Source organism: Erythrolamprus reginae, chromosome 8 (assembly GCF_031021105.1).
Source record: "Erythrolamprus reginae isolate rEryReg1 chromosome 8, rEryReg1.hap1, whole genome shotgun sequence".
NCBI classification, from domain to species: domain Eukaryota; kingdom Metazoa; phylum Chordata; class Lepidosauria; order Squamata; family Dipsadidae; genus Erythrolamprus; species Erythrolamprus reginae.
The window spans coordinates 37,989,390-38,002,668 of record NC_091957.1 but is presented as its reverse complement, the minus strand read 5'-3'; the positions used below and the strand labels follow the sequence as shown (position 1 = coordinate 38,002,668).

The window sequence follows — 13,279 nt, the reverse complement described above, 5'->3', positions numbered from 1 at the left end:
GAGATCAATCATCTGTATCATCCTTGGATTCTGAACAGGAATTAATGACACATCCACGCATGCATAGAGTGATGCATAGGAGACAACAACTGAAGGATTATTACAAGAGAAAATGAGGCCACCTGTGGTTGGGTTGGGCTCCAGTAATTAGGGCTGCTGCTATAAATAGCAGCGTGTGGGTTTGGCCGTTGTGAAAGAGTATCTGATTGCAGTTCTTCAGGAATCGTGTGTTGCTGTTTTCTGGACTTTGTTGATTTTTCACGCCTTTGAAACCAAAGCAGAACAATGTGTGTGTGTGTGTGTGTGTGTCTCACTTCATTGGAAGAAGAAATCTCTCATTTATGATTAATGAGCACACAGAATATTGCTCACTTGAATTCATGTGTTCAGGCACAGATAAATATTCCCAGTTTACACAGGTGATTGCCATATACAGTAGTACCTCTAGATACAAGCTGCTCCACATGCGAGTATTCCAAGTTACGAGCCACGACGGGAGCGAAATTTCTGTTCGACACCCGAGCTCAAATTCGGGATACGAGCTGAGCTTCCACTAGGTGGCGCAAGAATCCTTGCTTTTGGTTATATCAGCGGGGAAAAAGTCTAAAGCCATTTGTTCCAGATACGAGTTGATCGACATACAAGCTCCATTCTGGAACGAATTAAACTCGTATCTAGAGGTACTACTGTATTGTCGTTATATAAAAGATCATTTCATTTGTTTTCTTCCCTCCATCCCTCCCTCTCTCTTTATTTTCCTTCTACTTTTCCTTCCTCCTTCCCTCCTTCCCGTCTTCTGCAGGCATGAGAAAACTGGACGGGCAGACTTCACTGAAGGCAACTGACACCAGGATGTTCTCCAATGTGCTATTGCAACCCTTTAAAATTCACCCTTGAGTGAGCCGTTGGGGCCACTCATGCAAATGGCTCACACTTTCCCCACCTTCCACCCAGACCAAGAAGAGTAGGAAGGCTTTCATGGAGAAACATTTCTATCACGCCACCAACCAGCTCTAAGAGCATCCCGTTTGGGCTGGACCGACTCGAGCTTTGCAGCACCAACCGGACCCTCCAAAAGGTCTTTCTGCCAGGCAGCCCGGCCTGAATTCTTGGCACTTTGGAGTCGATGTCCAGCTCACTGCTCTAGTTTGTACGGCCTTTGGACTGGGTTGTGAGACACCAAGGAGAAGATGCTGGACCTCAGTTTTCTGACTGAGGAAGAATACAGCAAGCTGATGAGAGTGCTGCAGAGAGATGCAGAGCTCAAGAAAAAGGACAGCGATCGGATCAGGTAGGAGGGACTTCCTGGCAGTGGTCAAGCTATTCAGGTGCACAGATATACAAGATCATATTTCCCAGATGGCAGCAGAAGAGGGATTTCTGCTTTGGAGAAACCAGATAATTTCTTCTTTGTCAACCTTGGCAACTTTTAGATGGGTGGAGTCCAACTCCCAGAATTCCCCAGGCAGCCATCGTGTTGGTCTTACAGGTGTTGGTCTTACAGATGTTGGGTTTACAGTGATCCCTCTATTATCACGAGGGTTCCGTTCCAAGACCCCTCGCGATAATTGATTTTTCGCGATGTAGGGTTGCGGAAGTAAAAACAACATCTGCGCATGCGCGCCCTTTTTTTTCTATGGCCGCGCATGCGTAGATGGTGGAGTTTGCGTTCCCCGCCGCCCACGCAAAGGGGAAACCCCGATTCGGCTCCTCGCTGCTGCTGCGCTACCGAGCAGATCAGCTGCTGGGCGGCCGAAGGAACCTTCCCTGGGTCTTCCCCCTCTTGCTGGCGGGCGGGCGAGCAGCGGGCATCAGCGAGGAGCCGGGGTTTCCCCTTTGCGTGGGCGGCCGGGAAGACCCAGGTTGGGGATTCGGGGGGGTGCTGGGAAGCCCCCCAGGCTGGCTGCGACCTTTTAAAACAGCTGCGCCGCTTCCCAGCTGAGTTCTGAAGCCAAACACCAAAGGCGAACTTCCGCGTTTGGCTTCAGGACTCAGCTGGGAAGCGGCGCGGCTGTTTTAAAAGGTCGCAGCCGGCCTGGGGGGCTTCCCAGCACCCCCCCCCGAACCTGGGTTGGGGGTTCGGGGGGTGCTGGGAAGCCCCCCAGGCCGGCTGCGACCTTTTAAAACAGCCGCGCCGCTTCCCAGCTGACTCCCGAAGCCAAACGCGGAAGTGGTTTTTTAAAAAATTAATATTTTTTAAAAAATCACGATATAGCATTTCGCGAAGATCGAGATCGCGAAACTCGAGGGATCACTGTACTGATATTGGGCTTACAGGGGCTTACAGGTATTAGGCTTACAGGTTTTATGCTTACAGATGTTGGGCTTACAGGTCTTAGTTTACAGGTGTTGGGCTTACAGGTGTTGGGTTTACTGGTGTTGGGCTTATAGGGGCTTACAGGTGTTGGGCTTACAGGTGTTGGGCTTACAGGTGCTTACAGATATTAATCTTACAGGTATTAGTCTTACAGATGTTGGGCTTACAGATGTTGGGCTTACAGGTGTTGGGTTTACTGGTGTTGGGCTTACAGGGGCTTTCAGATATTAGTCTTACAGGAATTAGTCTTACAAAGGTTGGGCTTACAGGCGTTGGGCTTACAGGTGTTGGGTTTACTGGTGTTGGGCTTACAGGGGCTTACAGATATTAATCTTACAGGTATTAGTCTTACAGATGTTGGGCTTACAGGTGTTGGGCTTACAGGTTTTAGGCTTACAGATGTTGGGCTTACAGGTCCTAGTTTACAGTTGTTGGGCTTACAGGTGTTGGGTTTACTGGTGTTGGGCTTACAGGGGCTTACAGATATTAGTCTTACAGGTATTAGTCTTACAAAGGTTGGGCTTACAGGTGTTGGGCTTACAGGTGTTGGGTTTACTGGTGTTGGGCTTACAGAGACTTACAGATATTAGTCTTACAGGTATTAGTCTTACAAAGGTTGGGCTTACAGGTGTTGGGTTTACTGGTGTTGGGCTTACAGGGGCTTACAGATATTAATCTTACAGGTATTAGACTTACAGATGTTGGGCTTACAGGTGTTGGGCTTACAGGTTTTAGGCTTACAGATGTTGGGCTTACAGGTCTTAGTTTACAGGTGTTGGGCTTACAGGTGTTGGGTTTACTGGTGTTGGGCTTATAGGGGCTTACAGGTATTAGTCTTACAGGTATTAGTCTTACAGATGTTGGGCTTACAGGTGTTGGGCTTACAGGTTTTAGGCTTACAGATGTTGGGCTTACAGGTCCTAGTTTACAGTTGTTGGGCTTATAGGGGCTTACAGGTATTAGTCTTACAGGTATTAGTCTTACAGATGTTGGGCTTACAGGTGTTGGGCTTACAGGTTTTAGGCTTACAGATGTTGGGCTTACAGGTCCTAGTTTACAGTTGTTGGGCTTACAGGTGTTGGGTTTACTGGTGTTTGGCTTACAGGGGCTTACAGATATTAGTCTTACAGGTATTAGTCTTACAAAGGTTGGGCTTACAGGTGTTGGGCTTACAGGTGTTGGGTTTACTGGTGTTGGGCTTACAGGGGCTTACAGATATTAATCTTACAGGTATTAGTCTTACAGATGTTGGGCTTACAGGTCCTAGTTTACAGTTGTTGGGCTTACAGGTGTTGGGTTTACTGGTGTTTGGCTTATAGGGGCTTACAGGTATTAGTCTTACAGGTATTAGTCTTACAGGTGTTGGGCTGACAGGTGTTGGGCTTACAGGTGTTGGAATTTCATGATTTGTTTCTTTGGCACGTTTTCAGTGAAAGATGCGTAAGAGATCCATTAAAGGAATATGTTCATCCAATATCAAGCTGTGGTACATGCTTTTCCTTTTTCTGGTTGGTTTGTTTTTTTGCCCTTCCCTTCTGTGCTTAGGCGATTGCAAAATTCTCTGAAGGATGAAAAGAAGAAGAAGTTTGTGACAGGCGAATGGTTTCACGAAGCGAAGGCCCAGCGTTTCCGAGAAGATTTAGAAGGCTCGGATCTACTGCGAGCTTCAATTAGGAAAAAAGGCAGCCATTCTGACGGTGAGCACAGGAGCATTTCGGTGGCTAGGCTAATATTCACACTCAATCTCAGGTTCGCATCCACTATTCCCTGTTCTCAGAAACAGCTCAGAATTGTGTTTCTTTTTATTAATTGTTAAAAAAATAGACAAAATATACAAATGCGCAGAAAGGACCATGGAAATCAAGGGAATAAGCCATTCAGAATACTATGAAACATGGAATAACTGGTACAAGTAGATAGAGAATAGAAACAAGGTATAGTGATACAATGTGTAAGGGCATACAAAAATGGATAAATATATAACATGAAACAAATAGTGTGCTAAGGTATATAAAAACTGGTAGATTTTTAAATGTAAAATATACTGTATATAAAACTGTAATACAAGAAATATAAGAAAATAGATAAAGATCTGTAAAAATTTATTGTGATGTATATATTTTTAATTTCCAAAAGTCAATAAATAATTTTTTTAAAAAAAATTAACTGAGAGCATATGCACCCAGCCAAATTCCTTGTCTTTATTTTTATTGATTTATTTTGTCCAATACACAATACATATTGAAGAGAATAGACATGAAGTATTATATATAAAGAAAAGATATAAAAATAGAGGAGAATATATATGAAAGGAAGAAAGAATATATGAGATATGAGATAAGGAGAGACAATTGGACAGGGGACGAAAGGCACACTAGTGCACTTATGTACGCTCCTTACTGACCTCTTAGGAACCTGGAGAGGTCAATCGTGGATAGTCTAAGGGAGAAATGTTGGGGGTTAGGGGTTGACACTACTGAATCCGGTAATGAGTTCCACGCTTGTGTGTCCAATCACACTTGGCCAATAAAATTCTATTCTGTTCTGTTCTGTTCTCTTCCCCATGCTATTCCCTATTCCCTATATTCTATTCTATTCCCTGTTCCCTAGGGTAACTAGGACACTTTAGAGTGGAAATTCAAACTATGGCCAACCATAACTGGATTGCAGCCTACAGAATTTCTGAACCTCTCCATGAAGTCACCAAAATTGACTTCACGGGGTAAAATAAACAAATAATGCAAGCTATGGTATTCTGCGGAAGCAAAAGGCCCACAAGGCTTGATTTAATAAATCCAAATAAAATCCCAATTCAAGCTCCGAATCTTTAAATTCCTTAAATATCCTCCCCCCCCCCCCAAAAAAAAAGAACAAGAACTTTGGCAATTTGCTATGGCTTTAAAACTTTCCGCTAATCGCCCCATAGCCAATCAGTCGCTTCCGCACCAATTTTAGGCATTTCTGCTTCCGTGAATAGAAAGAATAAAAACAATCAATTTTAGATCTCTTTTCGTCTCTCCGCACTCACCAGGACATCTCTTTAATCTTGAGTTAAGTCTTGAGAGGCCCATGACTATGGCCCATGGCCACGAAAGGAATTTATTTAAAGAGGGTCCATGGCAGTAGTGATTTCTAAACCCTGTTGCTACCAGTTCACTTTTGAGTGTGCGAAGCATCCTGGATGAGTGAGCGGAGCCTCCCACCACCACCACTACGGGTTCTGCAAACTGGGCTTAACCGGGAGCAACCCACTGCTGGTTTGGAAAGGTTGATAAGCACTGATCTAAGATGTCATATGCTGCAACGTCCTGCCTGTCAATGACTACTACAAGAGCACGCAACAAATTCAAACTTAATATTAATCGCTCCAAGGTTGACTGTAAAAAATATGACTTTAGCAATCGAGTTGTCGAAGCGTGGAATTCAGTAGTGTCAACCCCTAACCCCCAACATTTCTCCCTTAGACTATCCACGATTGACCTCTCCAGGTTCCTAAGAGGTCAGTAAGGGGCATACATAAGTGCACTAGCCTGCCTTTCGTCCCCTGTCCAATTGTCTCTCCTTATCTCATATATCATATATCTTTTCTTCCTTCATATATATTCTCCTCTATTTTTATATTTTCTCTTTATATATAATACTTCATGTCTATTCTCTTCAATATGTATTGTGTATGCCTGTTTTTAGAGAAAGGTGGGGGACGTGATTTGAAGATCAGAATTGCCCCCACTCTCCTCGCCTTTCGTAAGCTCCTTAAAACCCACCTCTGTCATCAGGCATGGGGGAATTGAGATATACCTTCCCCCTAGGCCTATACAATTTATGCATGGTATGTTTGTGTGTATGCTTGGTTTTTAATAAGGGCTTTTAGTAATTTAAATATTAGATTTGCTTTATGCTGTTTCTTATTATTGTTGTTAGCTGCCCTGAGTTTACGGAGAGGGTCGGCATACAAATCTAATAGATAGATAGATAGATAGATAGATAGATAGATAGATAGATAGATAGATAGATAGATAGATAGATAGATGTCTATTCTCTTATGTGTATTGTGTATTGGACAAAATAAATAAATAAATAAATTAATAGCTAGATGGGTTCATAAGCTTTGACAATGCTTGGGGCAGTTTAGTTTCAGAGGAAAACAGCACAAAGCAAGGAGGTAACTATGAAAGAAGGAGGTTCCATTCGGCGTGACTCAGAGCAAAGGACTGGAGGCTTCCATATTGTTTTTGAGATGCGGTGTAAAAACACAACTCGCCGTGTTTGTATTCTCATCATTCCCTGCAGCTGTACAAAAAAAAAAAACACCAGAGAAAGTTCTTTTTTTGTTTGTTTGTTTCTTTCTTCTCTTCCTAAGATGTAGAGTTTCAGCTTTCTGCTGAAACTGTACAGATTGTATGCCTTGTAAGAGGAAATAATGCCAGCGAAAGTTTGCCCTCCTTCCAATAAAAACATTTACATTTAGCATGGCAGAATAAATCCAGCTGGGCACTTTGACAAAGTGCTTGGTTAAATCTCTTGCCAGCAGGAGTTTGGCTCTGGGTTACAAGGGGAGTTTCTTGCTGTGGTCAGTGTAGAAACCTGATTAAGTCTTGCCCCAAATGCTATGTGGAGCAGCCTGTTTTTAGAGAAAGGTGGGAGACGTGATTTGAAGATCAGAATTGCCCCCACCCTTCTCGCCTTTCGTAAGCTCCTTAAAACCCACCTCTGTTGTCAGGCATGGGGGAATTGAGATATACCTTCCCCCTAGGCCTATACAATTTATGCATGGTATGTTTGTGTGTATGCTTGGTTTTTAATAAGGGCTTTTAGTAATTTAAATATTAAATTTGTTTTATGCTGTTTCTTCTTATTGTTGTTAGCCGCCCTGAGTCTACGGTGAGGGGCGGCATACAAATCTAATAAATAAATAGTAGATAGATAGATAGATAGATAGATAGATAGATAGATAGATAGATAGATAGATAGATAGATAGATAGATAAAGATGGAAAGTGGCCATCTCTCAAGGGATCTGAAGACTGTAGTGAGAAGAAATTTCTTCTCTTCTTGTGAGATTTTCAGACTTTTTGTTCTGTTTTCTCTTAAATCTATATGTTATCTCATAAAATGCAGGAAAGCTAAATCTAATGTATTTTTAAGTCATTAAGACGTGCCGGAGTATAAGACGCACCTTAGTTTTGGGGGAGGAAAATAGAGAAAAAATAATCTGCCTACCAAGTATTCATCTGGCTAGTCCTTAGTGTGGTCAGCTTCAGCACATTAGTTTGCTGGGTTTGGGCACTGGCATTTGCTTTTTATCCCCTGGTTGGGGATAAAAAACAGTTTCTAAAACACTTCACTTCTCTCTCTCATCAAATCACATTAGCACCTAGTTAGGGCTAAAAAAACTTAGTAAAAGCTACATTTTGAGTACAGTAATCCCTCGCAACTTCCAATATCTCCTATAACTTTCTTCTATTCCTATATCTCTTCTATTCTTTCATTGATATGTTCTATTCCTATATCTTTTCTTCTATTCTTTCTTAGATAAATTTTACTATGTATATACCCACTAAAACCCTCATTGTGTATTGGACAAAATCAATCAATAAAATAAAATAAAATCTTTCACGGATTCTCTATTTCACGGGTTTTCAAAGGGGGCTTAAATCCATTAAATCCATTAAAATTTTTAAATCCATTAGAAATTCATAAAATTCTTCTAAAGTACTACTGTACTTTATTAAAGAAACTGGTAGGATATCCCATGTAGTTCCAGCTGAGAAACATTATAGAATGACTGTTTGATGCAAAGGGTGGGTTTTAAAAGTCCAAATGCTCCTTAAATACATAAAAAATTATTTTTCCTCTACTTCACGGAAATTTGTTTTTCACGGGTGGTCTTGGAACGCATCCCCAGCGAAAAGTGAGGGATCACTGTATAACAGTGTTTTTCAACCAGTGTGCCGTGGCACACTAGTGTGCCGCGAGACATGGTCAGGTGTGCCGCGAAGCTCAGAGAAAAAGAAAGCAAGAGAGAAAGAAAGCAAGAGAGAGAGAGAAAGAGAACAAGAGAGAAAGAAAGCAAGAGAGAGAGAAAGAAAGCGAGAGAAAGTAAGCAAGAGAGAGAAAGAGCGAGAGAGAGAAAGAAAGCAAGAGAGAGAGAGAAAGAGAGGGAGGGAAGGAGAGAGAGAGAAAGACATAGAGGGAGGAAGGGAGGGAGAGAGAAAGAGAGCAAAAAAGAGAGGAAGGAAGGAAGAGAAAGAAAGAGGGATGGAGAGAGAGAAAGAAAGAAGAAGGAAGGGAGAGAAAGATGGAGGGAGAAAGAAATAGAGTGAAGGGGAGGAAGAGAGAGAGAGATAATTTTTTTGTCCAAACTTTTTTTAGCCCCCCCCCCCCCCCGCTCAATGTGCCCCAGGGTTTTGTAAATGTAAAAAATGTGCCACGGCTCAAAAAAGGTTGAAAATCACTGCTGTATAAGATGCACCCAAATTTTCAGCCTCTTTTAGGGGGGAAAGATGTGTCTTTTACTCCAAAAATTGTCTTTGACCTTATCCCTGAATAAATTTTCTCCCTTTGTCTAAAATATCTCTCCAACAACCCTAACAAAGGACTGAAAGATACAGATTGAATTGATCATAAATTGGCCTTGACTAAAAACACAGTTGGTTAAATTCACATAGGTCTGACTCACCTCTGAGAGCAGCATGAAGCTATGTCTCTGTTCTAGAATTGCCTGGAGCAAAGATTTGATAAAAAGTTTTAAGTGAAATATTTATTATTTTGTTTATTAATTGATTAGATTAGATTTATTGGATTTGTATGCCGCCCCTCTCCAAGGAGTCGGGGCGGGTCACAACATATCAAAACAATATACATTATACATATCTAAAAAATCCAATTAATATAGCTAAAATACTTTTAAAACTGTAATAACATTTAAAACCATTCATTCTCATTCACACAGCAAGACATGCTACACTCATCGTCCAGGGGGTTAGGGTCTAATGGCCCCAAGCCTGGCGGCACAGATAGGTCTTTAAACTTTTATGGAAGGCAAGGACGGTGGGGGCAGTGTGAATTTCTGGGGGGAGCTTATTCCAGAGGGCCGGGGCCCCCACACAGAAGGCTCTTCCCCTAGGTCCCGCCAAATGACATTGTCTAATTGATGGGACCTGGAGAAGGCCGATTCTGTGGGACCTAACTGGTCGCTGGGACCGATGCCATGTAGGGAGTGAAGGGCTACCAAGCTATCATCCTAATTTAGTCTGAAGGTCTACTTATGCCTAACTCAATTCTGCAGTTTTCCCCATCAGAGTTCCCTCTAATTTTTTGGGGGGGGGGGCGGGGGGCGGAAAAGTATAGTGTCTGAGCGGCAGTCCCTTTGGGACTGGGCAGCACAGAAATAATAAATAAATAAATAAATAAATAAATAAATAAATAAATAAATAAATAAATAAATAAATAATAAATAAACAAACAAACAAACAAACAAACAAACAAACAAATAAAAAACCCACCCTGTTTTGCCTCAGAGAATTTCAAAATAAAATACTGTACTGTGTGTCTATAACAGTGAGCTCATAATAGGGCAACTCTATCAATATCAAAATGCCACTTAAATAGTTGAGCTAGTTTCAAACTAGATTTTGATTTTCTTTCTCTCTTCCTTACTCCCATTCTTTTTCTTTCTCTTTTCCTTCCTCTCTTTTTTCTATCTGTTTCTCTCTCTTCCTCTCTTCCTCTCTCTCTCCTTCCCTCTCACTCTTTCCCTCTCGGCTTCTGGGCAGGTTTGGAAAACTCTGAGTTGATGATGATTTTTACGTGAGCGATTGCTCACTGCTCAGCTTAGAGGGAACTATGTTCCCCATGCTTCCCCATATCCCAAGAATGGTCCGATGCCATGTAGGGAGTGAAGGGCTACCAAAAATTTTACTACCACATTGTGGATGTGGCTTATGCAGGACGCCCTGCATTTCCTTTCAACTTTTAGTGCAAATTGGGTGCTACCCCACTGCATTCCCCCCCCCGGGCAGTAGCCCACCCCTGCATGTAGGGCTTTATAGGTCATAACCAACACTTTGAATTGCGTCCGGAAACTAATTGGCAGCCAATACAGTTCGTGGAGTGCTGGAGAAATGCCTTGGAAGTCCCATAAATGCTCACGCGACTGCATTCTGGATGATTTGAAGTTTCCGAACACTCTTCAAAGGTAGCCCCCTATGTAGAGAGCATTGCAGTAGTCGAACCTCAAGGTGATAAGAGCATGAGTGACTGTGAGTAGAGACTCCCTGTCCAAATAGGGCCGCAACTGGCGAACCTGGGCGAATGCCCCCCTCACCACAGCCGAAAGATTATGGTCCAATGTCAGCTGTGGATTGAGGAGGACGCTCAAGTTGCAGACCCTCTCTGATGGGGTCAAAAGTCCCCCCCACCCAGGGTAATGGACAGACAGGTGGGGGTGTCCTTGGGAGGCAGAACCCACAGCCACTCCGTCTTGTTGGGATTGAGTCTAGCCTATTAGCACCCATCCAGACCCTAACAGCCTCCAGACACCAGCTGGAATCTAAAATTAAGCTGGCAACATAGTGGTTTGATAGATAAACAAGAATCCATTAATATAAATTAAAGCAACAGATAGAGCTACTGTAACCGCTAGACCAATTCTAACTCTGTCCTGGGTAGCTGATTTTCAATTTACAACCATATGTAGATTTGGTGTACATTTGAGATTTATCAAAAAACGTACACACTTTTCTAAGTTCATTTCATATATTAAAAAACATAATGCAAATAACCATCGCTTTTTGCTGGTTATTTGGTTGGTTCTGTTTTATTGGTGATATTTGAGTTAGAACTCAGTTGACAGACACATTCAACTTTTGTATTTGAGATTGATGCCTTAATTTTGACATGGCGTTTGAATAGAAAATAAAACACCATGTCAACCTAAATTTGTTTGAACATGTATAACTCTGAAGTTCTTATGTTTATCAGGCTTCTGTTTTCAACCAGATAGTAAGTTGGTGAAGAGATTATAACTTTTAAAAAGGTGGACCTTTAACCAAACAAAGAACCCAGCCAGAGAAACAGGTTGGACAACTGTTGAGTTCAGAATGTTATTTACATGAACACCAAAGTTTTTCCTTCCTTCCGAGTCATTGTTTTCTTAAGCTTTTATTGAAAACCACCTTTTAAATTTGGTTAAGGCTCAAGAATAGCTTTCCATATAATTCAGATAAACAACTTCCAGTTGCTTGAATGTTAAAATGATTAGATGAGATGGAGGAAATATTGGTTTGAAATATGCAAAAGGAGAAAAGTTGCAATAATGTGATGAATTGTTATGAATTGAATGGCATGAATGAGTTTAGACAAGTTACTCGTTCTTTTCTCTTAAATTTGCAAAGGAAGGATGCGTACGTGGATCTTTTCCTAGGAGTCAGCAACCCACAGCTTGGGAGTCGCATGCGGCTCTTTGGGCTCTCTGCTGTGGCTCCATCACTGGCTGGCCTTGCCCCACTCTCTCACCTAGCCTGAGAAAGTAAGGTCAACGGCCTGAAAGGAGAAGTAGCCATACCTGATTCTCTGGCGCTGGTTGAGGAACATAGCCAGCTCCAGCCGAGGGTGAAATGGCCTTCCTCAAGGCTGAAAATCAGCTGGCCAGTGCATGCATGCATGCTGTAGCTGACATAGGGCAACATCTGGTATGCCCTCCAACATGGCCATGTCCAGTCAACGAAGCAGTGGAAGTGATGTGCTGGAGTCTGGAGGCTGTTGGGGCCTGGATAGGTGTCAACAGACTCAAGCTCAACCCGGATAAGACGGAGTGGCTGTGGGTTTTGCCTCCCAAGGACAATCCCATCTGTCCGTCCATTACCCTGGGGGGGGAATTATTGACCCCCTCGGAGAGGGTCCGCAACTTGGGCGTCCTCCTCAATCCACAGCTCACATTAGAGAACCATCTTTCAGCTGTGGCGAGGGGGGCGTTTGCCCAGGTTCGCCTGGTGCACCAGTTGCGGCCCTATCTGGACCGGGACTCATTGCTCACAGTCACTCATGCCCTCATCACCTCGAGGTTCGACTACTGTAATGCTCTCTACATGGGTCTACCTTTGAAAAGTGTTCGGAAACTTCAGATCGTGCAGAATGCAGCTGCGAGAGCAGTCATGGGCTTACCTAGGTATGCCCATGTTTCGCCATCACTCCGCAGTCTGCATTGGCTGCCGATCAATTTCCGGTCACAATTTAAAGTGTTGGTTATGACCTTTAAAGCCCTTCATGGCACTGGACCAGAATATCTCCGAGACCGCCTTCTGCCGCACGAATCCCAGTGACTGATTAGGTCCCACAGAGTGGGCCTTCTCCGGGTCCCGTCAACTAAACAATGTCGGTTGGCGGGCCCCAGGGGAAGAGCCTTCTCTGTGGCGGCCCCGACTCTCTGGAACCAACTCCCCCAGAGATTAGGACTGCCCCTACTCTCCCTGCCTTCCGTAAACTCCTTAAAACCCACCTTTGCCGTCAGGCATGGGGGAACTGAAACACCTCCCCCGGGCATGTTCAATTTATACATGGTATGTTTGTGTGTGTGTTTGTTAGTAAATGGGGTTCTTTTTAAATATTTTTAAATATTTTAAATCTATTTGGATTTGTTATGATTCGCTGTATCTTGTTGTGAGCCGCCCCGAGTCTGCAGAGAGGGGCGGCATACAAATCTAAATAATAAATAAATAAATAAATGGCTCCATGTGCCACTTGTGGCACACATGCCATAGGTTCACTATCACAGGACTAGAAGAACTCCCATGTCCTTCCAACCATGTTGCTCCATGTTCTATTGCACCCTTTCTTGCCACCTACCCATGCGATAATTGAAATGAACCTTTCCTTGGCAGCCCTAACTGATGAGTTTGAAACCTAAGGTTTCATTTAACCCTATCCCAGCAGTTTCACTCTTTGCACGCCCTCTGCCCAATTT

At 43.0% G+C, this 13,279-nt stretch overlaps 1 protein-coding gene across 2 annotated transcripts in view; it reads left to right on the top strand.

Annotated features, from left to right (window-relative positions):
• The window catches only part of LOC139171461 (synaptotagmin-like protein 2), an 82,105-nt gene that overhangs the window by 28,443 nt on the left and 40,383 nt on the right, over positions 1-13,279 (top strand). For both annotated transcript variants that reach the window (XM_070759706.1, XM_070759705.1), the window contains exons 2-3: positions 803-1,291; positions 3,863-4,014. In XM_070759706.1, coding sequence (XP_070615807.1) covers positions 1,191-1,291; positions 3,863-4,014 — 253 coding nt within the window. In that variant the 5' untranslated portion in view covers positions 803-1,190. The remainder of the gene's footprint in view (positions 1-802; positions 1,292-3,862; positions 4,015-13,279) is intronic.